Consider the following 14,812-nt stretch of genomic DNA (forward strand, 5'->3'; position numbering starts at 1 on the left):
ATAGCTTTTTTTATCCACATTTGACATAGCACACGTTTGCCATAGCAAAGGCCGTAATGTCTGCCCTTCATTAGTTAAATCGCTTTGAAGGCAAACATGAGCACATTGGGGTGGGGGGGGGGCAGCAATGAAACATGAACTCCCATCTCAGGTGTGCTGTTAGGAATAACCGGTGGACACAGCGTTACTTGCCAGTATTGCATGCATGGCAGGAAAGGGATAAAAGCACACAAATCTAGTGGAGACGCAGGGACAGCCGAGAAACCCAGGGACTCCACGCTCTTCCCCGGAGAGCCGGAGAAGAGCGTAAAAACTTGGGCGTCTCCGGATAAAACCCAGAGGTTAGGTAGGTATGGATGATCTCTGGGTTTTTCATTTTGGAATGTAAGCAGGTATGCACACAGTCTGTGTTCAAAGCATACCTGCCTAACCTCTGGGTTTTCCTCAGAGACTCCAGGTTTTTAGCCTCGTCTATGGGGAAGATCCTGAAGTCTCTGGGTTTGTGTGGGAGGGACCAAAAAGAATGCAGACTGGAGCAAAATAAACATTAAATTCTGCTTTCAATCCAGTGTTGAAGGCAGTATTACCGCGTTTGTTTTGCTTAAGTTTTCATTCTTTTTGGCCAGTTTGCAAGGGCTCAAACGAGGTTTTTTCAGAGAGTGGACTCTGTCATCCCCAGCTAAGGTGCAAAACATTGAAGGTCCTCTTTGAATTCATGCCGACCTCAGGGATTGAACCACAGCCATCAGGTTTGCATGCTGCACACCTCACCACTACCCTAATGTAAAACAACAAACAACTAAAGAGAAATGTCAAATTTCAGTACTTTAACGTTTTCAAAAACACTATTTGAAGAAAATATCCTCTTTGTTATGTGTGTGAATTGATTTTATGGAAGGTCTATGCCATTCGTCCTATGCAATTTGGGTGGTTATAAATAGCCAATTTAATAACACGTATTGCATTCCACTGTAAAGTGCAAACTGAACATGTTGACATGTGGGCCGAGCGTGTGAAAAGGGGCTGAGTCATGTGTGTCTGTGGGCGGGTCATACATCTCAGGGTTTTTGATTTTCAAATATAGACAGGTATGTTTCAAAGTCCTAGCGAGACGTTTGCACGGGTGCCGAAATACAATGTAATTCACTTATCATAGGCTTCAAAAGTTCTACGGGAAACGTCATTACATCGGTCGATTACAGCACAGTTTTATCCGAGAGCGTCAGTCAAGCTGAACTGCAGAGGAGAGAACATAACACGACGTGGTAAGCGCAGGAGATTTCGTAGTTCTTACGCGCGTGGTACGTTACGCCCGAGTCACGTGATTAAGTCGTACTACAAGGTCCCTTGCTCTACTTGAACTAAATACTACAATTTCAGCATGGAAGAGCTGGGGAATCCGGGTAGTGAGGTTCTGGTGAACGATAAAGGTGGACATGACGCGAGCAAGCTAAAGGAGCCCGTGACTTTGTCCGCGACAGTGCTACCTTCCTTCCCTGAAGCCTGTTCCCTGATGAGTAGACGCTACTCCTGCCTGGTTTTGGATTCGCGCCGCAGACACATGGCGCTGTCACCGAAGTACCTGAGTCGCAAGAGAACAGGTATCCATGACCAGCTCAACGTTGAGATGCTGCGCTACAGTGAGGGGTAACTACAAGGGTTATGTTTTTCAAAACTTGCTGTTTACACTTTTGACTTAGAACCACCGAGGAAGAAGGCTTTTCTGCGCCAAATATGGCATTCGTAGTTTCTTATTTGCTTGCTTTAGATTAAGGGTTAGCGTTTCCACTAAATAAGGTTATTTTAAATGCATGATATTTGGCAGACAGAAGTATTTGGTTACCCATTTCCAGGTTTGGTATCTGTTTGTGCCCCATGAAAGACCCGTCTGGTCATGGTAAATGAATCCTTACGTAGCTAAAAAGAGCACCTTTCCCACTTGGCTTCAGAGTTTGTTTTGCCTGGAGACGCTTGGCTCTGGTTTAAACATGTGCCAACACGCATAAAGCAAGTGCCGCACAGCCTGTCTGTTCCTTAGTGATGTGAATGATGAACACACCAATGATGACTTGCAAAAAAAATGTAACTAATCGTTGCAGTCCTACATTTGGGTGCCATGCATTTAAAGTCCAGCCCGGTGTGAACTGTGCACCACTATTTATTTAAATTTACAGGGAAAATCAATGCATTGTTGGCACAACACTTCTCACATATCTTTCTAACATTGATATACAGAGCGGATGACAAGTGTCCTTAACAGTGGGTGAGAGGTTGTGGATTTAAGACCAGATGAGGGGCAGTAGAAACATTAACTGGGAACGAGGACCGTAGAGCATGATATAGGAACGGGATAGTGGAGGAAGTGTCCGTTTTAGGATGAAGGGGTGAGTGAAGAGTACTGTGGGGTTGTCGTAGAGAGCTAGGGGGAGGGGATAAAGGGGAGATGCGCAGAATGCTATTCAAGGGGTTCTTCAGATTGGAGGAAAGCTAGGAGGATGGATTTAAATAGAGCGTGGTAGTAGTGTAGAGAGGAAGAGCATTCCGGAGTAAGGAGAGTAAGAGCAGAAGCAAGGAGTGTAGGTGGCAATGAGATGAGCTGATAGTGGTTGGAGGGAGGAGGAGTAGGGAGTGAGATGGGCTGATAGCTATGGTGGGGCACGTCCGTGTGTAGTTTTGAAGATGATGAGAATACGTTTATACTTTGCCCTTTTGTCTCGTAAATAACCAGCCTAACTGACGACGGGCTGGGGTGGTGGAGGTAAAGTGGAGAAGGTTGAAGAGTGTATGGACAGCAAAGTTGAGGATTTTGTCAAAAGTGCAAAAAGCATAGTTGGGTAGGCCATATAGTAGACTGGCATGGTAGTCAGGTCAAGAGTACTAAAGAGGAGGCCAACTGCTTGGCAGTATTGGAGGGCAGAAGATGTCTTTTATTTAAAAAAAAAAACAGTTCTTATATTGAGGCGATTAAGTCTGGCCTCCGCCTCAGATTGGAGATGAGCGAGAAGTTGTGAGATGGTTGAAGATTACATCAAGGTTGCGAGCAGAAGCAAAGTAAGGAAGGCAGCCAGGAGAGAATTGTAGAGTGGAAACGGTAGCCTGTTTGGATGGGAAGTAGAGAACTTCATTCTTAGTGGAGTTGAGGGAGTGAGGAGCCCTCCATTATTTGATGCTAGAGAGACAGACATTTTTGACTGTCGCACAACAGATACGGAGGGAAAGGAGAATGTTTGAGTGTCCTCAGTGAGGAATTGGTACGAGATGCCATTGGAGGAGATCAATGTGCCAAGAACAGAGGGTGAAGAGAAGTGGACCTAGGAATGATCCTTGGGGAACACCAACAATAAGGAGGGGTCAATGGGGAAGTAAGGCTGTTCCCTGGACACCTGGAAGTGTCTGGGGCATGATATGAAACAAACCATGTGAGGGTTCTGTCACCAATGCCTAGGAGATATATAGTGTTGAGAGAAGGTCCGAATGGTTGACGGAATCGAAGGCCACAGAGGTTGATCACAATAGATGGAACGGTTAGACAAGAGGAAGAGATGTAATTGCTGATATTTAGAAGCGCTGACTCAATAGAGTTCAGAGGTTGGAAACCAGATTGAAGATGATCCCTGAGGGTCTGTTTGTCAGAAAGTTGGGAGATGTGACAGGGATCAATAAAATTTGATAAGCAGGCGCTAAAAGCAGCTCCTGGGTATTCAGCATTAACCAATGACCAGGAGCTACCACTGGGTAGCACATACAGTTCAAACAATCTAATTTCCACATAAGATGCACTTTGTCCCTTATTTATGACCCCTTCTGCTTTAAATGGTGTGCAGATGTGTGCTAATGCTTATTTATAGATTGTCATAAACACACAGAGTTGAATCCACATGGATGTGTTTGTACGTTATCGGTTTGCCTGTGGAGCCAAAGGTAGCTCCTGGTAGCTGTTGGTGCCAAGCTAGCCAGGCTCTTCTAGGCCACACGCGGGAACTAAATAGCTTCCAGCTCCCCTCAATTTCAAACCCTGCGCATCCTACACCACAACCACTACCAGTTGTGCAGAGAAGAAGAATGAAAGAGATAGCAAATCAAGTTACTCAACCTGCAGATGTGGGAGGAATGTGACTATTTTTCTAGATATGAATTTGCTCATGCTACTGATACTCTCCACCAAAGAACCAGAGGCTGCACACTGCCAAAGATGTCAGCCCACACCAGGCTGCTTTAAGACGTTGTGAGGAATTGCCATCTGACAAATGTAAAAGCCTTGGTTTTTAAAAAAGTTTTAATGCATGATGCTGTTAATTCCATCTCAGAAAGAGTAGTCTGCTAACCAGATCCCCACCCTGTTTCAATAAGCTTCATGCCAAAAGCATAGTGACACAAGTGCACTGTTGCATCAGTCTCCTGATCTGCAGCGCCTGCTCGCTATTGGTACAACACATGTTCAAAGGACATGGGTGCCGCCAAGCCACTCCAGCACTGAGACTGCGTTTTAAAGACTGCAGCTTTCCTCAAAACCCTTATTTATTGGACATTCCTATACTGGTGGAAGTTGAATCTTTAAACATAAGCCATACCTAAGCCTAGGGTATGGTGGATGTTAATCTACATAATTATGGACAACCACATCTGATTTCTATTATACCTGTGTCAACACTGAGAGCCCAAGACCGCTGTGAAGGATTATGTGTATTCAGGGAATCGAAAATCTTTACAGCAGACCCTACAAAAAAGGACTAGCCTTATCGGCATGTTGCATACGAAAGGGCCTTTGATGCTATGGGCCTAGTAAGGGGTGAAGCTTTTGTAGCCAGAGGGAGCACCTTAAATATGGTGAACATCCTATTTCTCTCTGTATTTCTCCTTCACTTTGTTTAGCACAAAGCCCTTTAGCTAGGATGCAAGAAGGCAAAGACCACTTGTCAGAAGAATACAGATTGAACCTCTTTAAGCAGGCTTACTTTTATCCAATCACATATGGACATTTGCCTATAAAAGAGGGGGTCTCTCACCCTTTATTTGATTCATCTTTAGACTTCAAGTGGAATTTGTTTCCAAACGGCTTCAAGCTGTCTTTGACCATTGTTTGAGCCAACAAGATTCTCCTGTGATGCATTTGGCACATTCTGGATCTTGGAGCCTCTTTTTTGCGTATTCAAACTATTTTCCCACTGAACTGCACCAGCAGAGCCTGTCCTTGTCTTGACTTGAACTTGGAGCTCATTGCTGCAACTGCTGCCTTTCGAACTAACCAGCATCTACTTTGCTGACAATCAAACTGACCGGGGTAGCTTCGAACAATCTTGTCTCAAACTGCATATCTAGTCGCCAGCATGTTCACTGCTGAACCAACCCTGGTGGCAGAATCGAACTTCAGCTCACCACGACCAACATTGCACATCTACAACCAATGTTCAGAACAAAGAATGCTTGCCAGGCCAAGCATTGTAGCACCACTGGACACAAGGTTTAACTCTCGGCAAAAAAATGCCTCTACGCTCTTGACATGTGTACTTCCAGTCTGAGTGCTTCAAAGCAACATCAAAAAATACCCAGCATCAATCCCACTCCCCAACCCCCTTCCACTGCCGTAGGGTGATTTAAGAGGAAACTAGGCATGGTAAGAACTTTCCCTCCTAAAAATGTTTCAAAAAGGGGTATCCATGAAGGCTGCTAATGAACCTACATGGAACCTATTCATTTGCTTATACATCTGTAGTTTGGGGCTTGAGGCAGATTGCTGTCATGTGTCCTTATTACCGGCTTACAATTTTCAGCCAATCATTGTGGGGTTGTTTCTTCAAGATGTTCCGACAATTACAATCTCTCTCTCTCTTTCTCTCAACAAAAATGAAGGCTTTCTTTTAACATGCAGTAAGAAATCCTTCATATTGGTGTGCTAATTTCCTGTATATATTGCCCATGTTGTATCCTCCACAAAAACGAATTGGAGAAATTAAGACTTATTTTAAGCATGGAGCAAAATGTGCACTCTCAGCTTAATTGTTGGTGGGCAAGAAATGGTATGCTGTGTTTATGTATAGATTTGATGTGGCGAGTGACTTTTTGTTATGGCTGGCCAGTAGCTTGCAACTTGAATCTATGCTCCCTGTTTTAATGGAACTACCATCACTCATAATGTCCTTCTGCTTTGTAGACGGGTGTACATCAAGCCATAGTGGTAAACTTCACAAATGACATTAAATGTGTTGATTACACCTGTGTTTCATGTAAGGGAATGCTTTCAGAACCACAGTTAAGGGAATTTAAAAGGGTAATGGTGTACGTTTGTTGGTTTTTCAGTGTAAGCAGTGAAGCATTTAACGTTATTTTTTTTTCTCCCTGTTCATCTTAGCCTAAATGGTGTCCCAGTTGCTTATAATGACATCAAAATTGTAGGGGAGTTGGGTGATATTCACGATGATCAAGGGTATATTCATTTAAACATTGAAGCCGAATTTGTCATCTTCCGCCCGAAGACTGGAGAGAAACTTGTGGTACGTACAAAGTTTTCTGGTATGCTTTCATGCAGGTGTTTTGAAAGTAGATGAACATGCTGTTCGACGTAAATGTAGTATGCACAAACGAAGTTTAAAACAAATTGGATTTTCATCCAAATAATTTTAAACCATTCAAAATGGGCACCAGTACCTACCTCCTTCTTTGTACAATAGTGCCAGTATCCCAGGCAGGCTCTTAACGAGTCCATTTGCAGCACACTGCTCCATCTGTAGCTACCAGACATTTCAATATTTTAAATTTCAAAGAACACAAAACCACTTGCAAAGGAGCCCTGTTTGAAAAAAAGTCATGTATTCTTGTTAAGGTGTCAGTGGGGGCTCGCATAAGGAGGGGGAAATAGCTGAAGGTTTCTGCAACAAGGTCCCATAAAGGTCAAACCTTGTACTTTCTAACTTGGTGTAATTAATAATACTGCTTTTTTTTAAATACTAACTTTCTTGATAGTCAAAAAAGTAGTGAAGGTCGAGGATTATGCGTTACACTTCTCTTTCCTTCTCGAGCAGCATTTAAAATATTCCCAATATTACAATCTTGAGAAAAAAGACAATATCCCCAAAATTCCAGTGTTTTGTAGTTTATTTATATAGCGCGCAAAACTCAGAGGTATCTAGGTGCTTGAATTTAAGAGATTAGTTTCAGTGCTTCAGAATTATTACAATAATCAAATCACCTCGGTAGACAATGCTACACGCAAACTTTTCAAAATTCTAAAATCCATCGAAAAACCCTCCCCATCCTTCGACCCTCACTGAACAGGAGTGCAACAACACTCAAAACGCTTTCTTTATGAAAATCACTAAGGCCAGAGATTTAATCTTGGAATCTCAAACTAACAAGCTACGATTCACAGCCCCCATCTCAGAAGAGGCCATTGAAAATATAAAGGTTTTCCAATTTGCAGATATTACCACTGAGGCCATGATAAAAACCCTGGCCACTATGAAACCAACTACCTGTGCCGAAAATATTATACCCCCCTAAAATGACATTGGAGCATTCGGACATGTTTGCCCCATACATCTTTTAGGGACAAGATAGTCCCTTGAGACATTAAAAGGGGCACAGTGGCCCCCCGTCCCCCGGTTAAAAAAAAAACGAGCCTGGATCCAAGAGGCCCAGCAACCTCAAGCCAATCACAAACTGCAACTTCATCCTGAAAATCATGGACAAGTTATATGATCTGGCATTTGTAACGCGCCTATACACAAGTGTTTCAAGGCGCGAAAGCCATAGCGCAACTTCAAGGGCACGTAGAAGCATCAGGGTACCTCCATCCCCAACCGTCTGTATTCAGACCACCACATAGTACGGAGACAGCCATGATAGACCTCCAAACTAAAATGCTGAGTATCATGGATCAAGGGAAATCTGGACTTATTCGGCTGCTGGATCACAATCTGCTCAAAACGGCGCTGGAAAAAAAAAAGCCAACTGCTCAGCAGAGGCAGCAGGCTGGATAATGTCGTCTTTAAAAAAAACAGAATATCACGGGTACATTGGGGAGACAAATTCTCCATAGAAAAGGAAATTCTCTGTGGTGTCCCACAAGGGGCCAGTATGTCCCCATTATTATTCAATCTTTACCCGAGCTTTCTCTGTCATGTATTAGACCACCTTAATATCTTTTTTACCAATTACGCTGATGACACTCAGCAACTAATTGGGGTCCATAGAAAAGATAACAAGAATCTCTCTATAGTTTATTCCATCATAGAACAGTGGATGGACATGAACTGGATGTGCATGAACGGCAAGAAGACCGAGCTAATGGTATTCGGCTCCCATCAAGCCAGAGCCATCCTCTTCCCCCCCCCCCCCCCCACCCCCCCTCCGAATACCACACCTTCTGGATAGAAAATACACAAACTTCGGTACTGGAAGACCCTAGGCATGATGCTTGAGGCATCCATGGGGGCTGAGGCACAGGCCCAATACAGAAGGAAAACCTGTACATACTATCTAAGACTTCGTAAAGCCAATAGGACCTGTCTATCAGAGGTCAACTGTGCCACGATGGCCAGAGCAGCCATACTCACGCCTAGATTATGGCAATGCTTTAATGTTAGGATCCAACAAAAAATGCCAACATATCAGATCATACAAAACAATGCTGTAAGGATCATCGAAAAAAAACTAAATTTGAACACATTAATGACTCAAGGAAAGATCTTCATTGGCTTAAAATAGAAAACAGAACACAGTTTAAGGCACTGACCCTGGTGCAAAGATGCATCCACGGAAAGGCACCCAAGTATCTAAAAGCCAAAATATATATTCCCATACATACCTAACCGCAGGCTGAGATCAACCGACCAAGGTATATCCTCAGCTGCTGTGTTTAAATGCAAACTGGGCTTAGGAAAATCGTTCCCCACCGTGACAGCAGGATTGTGGAACACTCCCCGCAAACGTCAGAAAGGAGACAAATTACTTGTGTTTCTGCAAACTGGTGAAGACCCACATCTTCAACTAATCTTCGATCCTAATGAACCTTAGTCTTCACAGCCTCTGTCCCGTCTTCTACATGTTGTACTTGTGTGTACCTGTATCTGCGCCCCGAAACTTCTGAGTTACCGGCGCAATAGAAATAAACAAATAAATAAAGAGATTAGTTTCAGTGCTTCAGGTTACAGAAAAGGAAGCGCAAGAGGAAAATTACAGACATCGTGAGACGTGCAAATGTAATGCATCATGCGCAGTGTGCAAAAAAGAAGTATATGATGATCACATCCATTGAGCCTGACCCCAATTACAAGTTGGCAGTAGCACACAGATGCGAAGGTCAAATCAGTGGGCAAATACATGATGCTTACCCCATGTTGCAGGGCGGCGGCAGCATGCAAATGCAAAAATTAATTGAATGGGGGGCACTATCAGGCTTGGAAGGATGGGTTGGTGGGAGGGCACACTCGGCATCACAGGCGAACAGGGGAAGAGTGGGGGGCACACTCGGCATCACACGCAACTAGAGGGAGAGTTAATAGGGGGGGTGGAGGGGTTCACATTCGCCATGACAGGTGACCTGGGGGGTGGACAGGGAAACGTACCTGAAGAGGACAGGGAGCAGACGGGTGCCTTTGTTGTGGGCCTTCGGTAGTGGTGGCCGCCTCCCAGTTGCTTAGATTGGCTTAAGGGCCAAATGCAACCAATGGGAGGGCGAGCAGGGCAAGGCCACAGTCAGCCGATCCAACAGAGAGAAATTAGGCCATTTTGTAATGGCTAAATAACCATGAGGCAGGGCTACATGCCCATAACAGGACACACAGCAGTGAAAGTGCGAGAAATGCTTTTGAAACGCATTTCTCGGAGCCCAGCGTGAAAGGAGCATTTTTTAAATGCGTCTTTTTGCGCCAGTGAGCGCTCCAACACAAACCAGGCTTACCCCAGTCATCTTGATGGCAGGGCAGCACGAGGAGGGAGATGAAGGATCCTCCATGATGTCGGATCAGGCAGCAGAGGGGTGAGAAGATGAATTAGTGGGAACTTTATTATTGATTGTTTGACACTCTTTACGCCTGGCCAATTCTGTCCCTCATAGTGCAGTAACCCTGTCTGTTTGATTCACTTCCTCCACTTTCTTTAGATGCCCTGAGAGACTTACAACTTGTGGGCCCCAACCAGTCGACTCTGTAACTTGAAACACACTCCTTGATCCCTTCATGATCCTGCTGTTTTGGCTTCTGCGCCTGCTGGAACTTGTAAACAAAGCCAACGCTGACACTTGCCAATGATAGGGCAATTGCATGTTTCCCAATTTTCAACCTTGCATACCCTTCAATAACATCACCCTGATCACACATTCACAGTAGATTTACATGGGTGGGGATAATCCTTCGCCATGTCTTTAATAGAACCTTTACTTTTTGTAACGTTCGTATGGAAAATCAGTATTTTATGTCGCGACCGAAGGCTCAGATTATGGTTGTTTAAAGCTTACTCGGCACCAACAACGAAACCTGGTTTATTGGTCGAACATACAAATCTTTAAAAGTTTACTCTTTTGACCAATCTGCTGCTTTTAGACTAGCCCCCAGTCGTGTCATACACTATATATGCTTTTGACGCCACTCTACATCTGACGGAATGAGCCCTGTAAGCTCTGATATCGATGCCTGCCTGCTACATGCTCCATCTTAACCACCTGGGTAGGGTTGCTGATGCTACCACTGCAAAAGGTTTTTGCAGCACAATAAATAATTTAGATACCCCAGCTAGTCTAATCCTGTTTGTCATAATTTTGTATGCCATCAGACATGTCGCTGAGCAAATCCGGGTGATCTGGGAACAACATGCACGTGATTGACTTGAACCCTGCCTTTGTTCTCTTGTTGATATAAAAAGTGAACCCAGGCCAACTTTGATATAATCTCAGAACCTCATTCGTGTCCCACATACGATTATACTTGGGCGTTGGAGGTTGCAAAATTAGTACTCCCCTGAAAACCAATGTTTGTCCCCTACTTGGTGGCCTTCCACCTTAGGATGACCTGTGGATATCACTGATCTATATGTGTGTTACTTGTTCTGAGCCTTGTCCCTTGAGCTGCAGGCGCCGCTATGAAATTCGCCATTTGAATTGCATCTGCTCCAGTGTGATGCACTTGCCTCGCCATAAACTCTCTATGCCATATTGACCTAGCAGACTTTTTTGCTTTCCTAGTGCATGGGGCCCATGCCTCTTCAGTGATTCATTCAGCTTCTCCTGGTCCTGGCAAATGCCAGACTCTATGGAATCGCCCATGCCATTAGCCTCCGGTTCCCTTCCTGTACCAAGGTGTGGAACTCCCCCGTTGGACCTCCATATTATCACTTCAAATTGAGGGACTATTAACGGTTTGTTTCATGACATCTCTAGTAAGTCTGGGAACCAGAATTGGCTCTTCCAGTCTGGTGTCCCAAACATCAGCGTTGCCTTCTGCCTCACTACCTGCGCTAGAGTTCTCTGAATTCAGAATTGTGAGAATGCGTATTCCCCTCTCCTGATCCCCTCTTATCTCTAGCTAAAGAAGCGCGTCAGCTATTTGTTCAGTCTCAAAGCAAACCAGTCTGTCTTGCATGGAGTCTGAAATACTAATCTGTCTACCTTCCAGTTGTTGGCGTCCCTCGGATACCTTGAGTTCCAGTCTGCTACTTGATTATGCAGTCCTGGGAGGTTTTCCGCTGTTAAACTGACATAGTTCTGAAGGCACATATGCCAAAGTCTTTCGCTAGCATCTTGGATCTCGTTCTGCCTAACCGGTTGATGTATTTTACAGCAAAAACATTGTCCATTTTCACAGTACACAGCAATGCGCTCTGTCTATGGAGTCCAGTATTTCACTGCAAAGGACCCAGCCAACAGTGTTCTAACTCTCTCTGACCATCTGTCTCCCGTTTTCATCTCTCTGCAACAGGCTCCTCAGCTGCATTGGTTCTGACTCTATTATGAGGTCCGGGGAGGAGCCAAATATTGCTCTCTCATTCCATGCCTCCATGGATGGAGCCACTGCCACAGCTCCGTTCTCGCATCTGAGATACTGGCACTTTGTTTGTATGTCAGTCCCTGTTTTGAGATATATTTTCAAGCGTTGGAGGGCTCTGTAGCGGAGAAGCCCTGGAAAAATCACTTGAATGGAGGAGGCTAGTCCTACTAATCTGTGTAACTCCCTTGGCCATATGACTTGTCTCGCTAGCATTGTTTTGATCTTTCTTATTCAAATTTACTATCGGTAGACGGAGTACCTTCCCTCGTGCATACTACAAATCCTCTAAATTCTATTGACTAAAATGGCGTTAAATCCGACTTCTCTCAATTGATCAGGAATCCCAGATTCTACAACATGTTGGTAGTGATTTTCACCTGTTCCAATAATTCTTGGTCCTGACCCATTCGACAAATAGTCCAGGTATACTATCAACCTGATGCCCTGTTCCCTCAGGTGACTGACCGCTGGTTCCATCCGCTTCGTCAAGCACCATGTGGCCTATGCCAGCCTGAATGCAAGGCTTGTGAACTCCCATGTCTGCCCTTGTGTGGGGATCTTTGCCAGCAACTGAGGACAAATGTTTATTTCCAACAATTAATTTTATTGTTGTGGTTTTCTTATAAAGCACCTGAACTTCTTTAACAGATTTTTAAAGACAAGTTGAAACAATTTAACTGGTGAACGCTCTTGCTTGTGTTCTTCTTGTGTTTATAATTGTCACAGGATACCGGGGCTTTGTTTTCTTGCTTCCAGCCCATTGCACGGTATTTCTAATGTCCCGGGAGACCGGGGCTTCAACAAGACTCATGTAATTAACTGTCCTTAACATTCTGAACCTACATATAATTCTGTAAATGCTATATTTTGCCTGCACTGCTTATTTTCCTGTTGTGCTATGCTTATACCTTCTTGTAACCTAAGTGATGCGCCCGGATGTCCTTGGGCCTGGTGCGCTATATAAATAAATAAAATACAAATGCAAGACTTGCAGCCGTCGTTCACACACAGCTGACTTATTGTTTGTGCTGCTTTCATCCCGCTTCGGCTTTCACAGCCTTCATCAATTTTAAACAGCTTGTTCAGTACGCCCACGTCAAAGGCTCCTGTTCCGCAAATCCTGAGCGACGAATCAGAAAACGCCACACTAACCGGCATTCTTCTTTTGCTTTCCTTCCTTGAGAAAAGCACCCGCTCCGCCTCAGCCTCCTGGGGCCCGGGACCCATCAGTCATTCTGTTAACCCTTCTGCTGCCAGTACCTCGGTCCCTGTGTTGCTTGTGCTCCTGGGCTCACATAAGCTTGTGCAATGGACTTTTTCCGTTCCAATTCTAAAATCTTTGTCTAGCCAGCCTAAATTTGTTGAAAAATGCAGGTCTTGACCATTCTGTCTGAACTGGTTCCTTGAAGAACTCTAGTTGGAAATCCAGGAATGTCCCGATAATTCTTTCCATTTCTCTATACACTGTGCCGTCCTTACCTCAGGGATTACAGACCCTGTTTGCAGAACTAGAACTCGAGACCTGTTTGCCTGCTCACCTCTGTTGCTTTTTCGCCAACCTCTTGCTCTGCCTCTTCTGTGGAATTGGAAGAAGGGGTTCAGTTTACGCTCTTTCTGATTTCTCCAGCTGTTATATTGCTGTAACAGGACTTGTAGGTTGGTAAACGGCTGGCTGAGTGTCCCCTACCTCTGCCAGCCCTAACCTTGCCATGAGCACTCTTTTACATGATGCCTTGGCCATGTCCAGCGCTGCATGTTCGTTTGCAAATTCAATAAAGGAGCCTCCAAGAGCTTCCCTTTTGCAGCCGCTGCTGCATCTGATGATGCCAATTGTCACAAATCAACCTTTGGGGCACCTGTGGCCCACGGACGATTGTCGTTTCTAATCCATCAATCGTCCCCACACCTCTAGTACACCAGAAGGGATCCGAACAGATTGGAAACGCAAGCAAATTATAAACCTCCTTGTCCAATTTTGGTAACGTGAATGGCACGGCAGGCTTATCTTCGAAAGGTCGTGGATCGTTCGTTAGTTGCAACACAGAGAAAATGCAATTATTACCCAACGATGAAAGGGACTGTCCAGTCAAGGTTGTATAAAAACATCTACTTTATTATTATCACGACAGACAGTTTGGGCATGCTACAAAATACAACTCGCCCTGTAAAAGCATGCAGAGGACAGACCGTTTCATAGAATTAAATGGGTGCACTCTGGATACTGACAGGAGGGTAGTTTGTATAGTAATTTATCGCAATAGTTCAAGGATACTTGGTTTCAACACAAATGGAGCAATGGGTCATAATCTGTCACTAGGGGCCTTCGGGGAAGGACCATGGGGACAGAACCACAATGCATCTATTGCTGTAGATCTTCTTGGTGTCCAACTGGGTTGAGGCTGTTTCAGACTGCTTTGCAACTTCTGCAACAGACTGGCGACCGCTTCGGGTATCGGGAGGCAGGCAGTTCGGTGTGCGAGGCTGGATGGACGGCTGCAGGCTGGCCTACACAGCGGCTGAGGGTCAGGAATTGTCTTGGTGCTGGTCAGTGGTTCTGAAGCACTGGTCGAGGTGTCTCGGACTGCGTTGGCGACGGCGGCCTAACAGTCAGCGGTGCAGTCGGTCATCCTTTGTTTTGAGTTTTTCCCATAATATTGAGTGATCAATGCTGTCAAAAGCTTGACTTGGATTAATGCTGGCCATGTCGTTCATTTCCTTCTTATACTGGGAACGTTGTTTAGATTCAGGATCCATACATTTTAGATAGCATCTAACTTCTTTTACAAACTCAGTCTTTTTTTTTTTTTTTTTTCAATCCATTCCTTTAACCTCTT

At 44.6% G+C, this 14,812-nt stretch overlaps 1 protein-coding gene across 1 annotated transcript in view; it reads left to right on the plus strand.

The window, feature by feature from the left end:
• The first annotated feature begins 1,332 nt into the window (after positions 1 to 1,332).
• The window catches only part of POLR1F (RNA polymerase I subunit F), a 46,319-nt gene continuing 32,839 nt past the window's right edge, over positions 1,333 to 14,812 (plus strand). Inside the window, exons 1-2 of the mRNA XM_069648481.1 lie at positions 1,333 to 1,647; positions 6,350 to 6,491. Coding sequence (XP_069504582.1) covers positions 1,382 to 1,647; positions 6,350 to 6,491 — 408 coding nt within the window. The 5' untranslated portion in view covers positions 1,333 to 1,381. The remainder of the gene's footprint in view (positions 1,648 to 6,349; positions 6,492 to 14,812) is intronic.

The sequence above is a fragment of the Ambystoma mexicanum genome, chromosome 2q, assembly GCF_040938575.1.
Source record: "Ambystoma mexicanum isolate Mex_15411 chromosome 2q, UKY_AmexF1_1, whole genome shotgun sequence".
Taxonomy (NCBI): Eukaryota; Metazoa; Chordata; class Amphibia; order Caudata; family Ambystomatidae; genus Ambystoma; species Ambystoma mexicanum.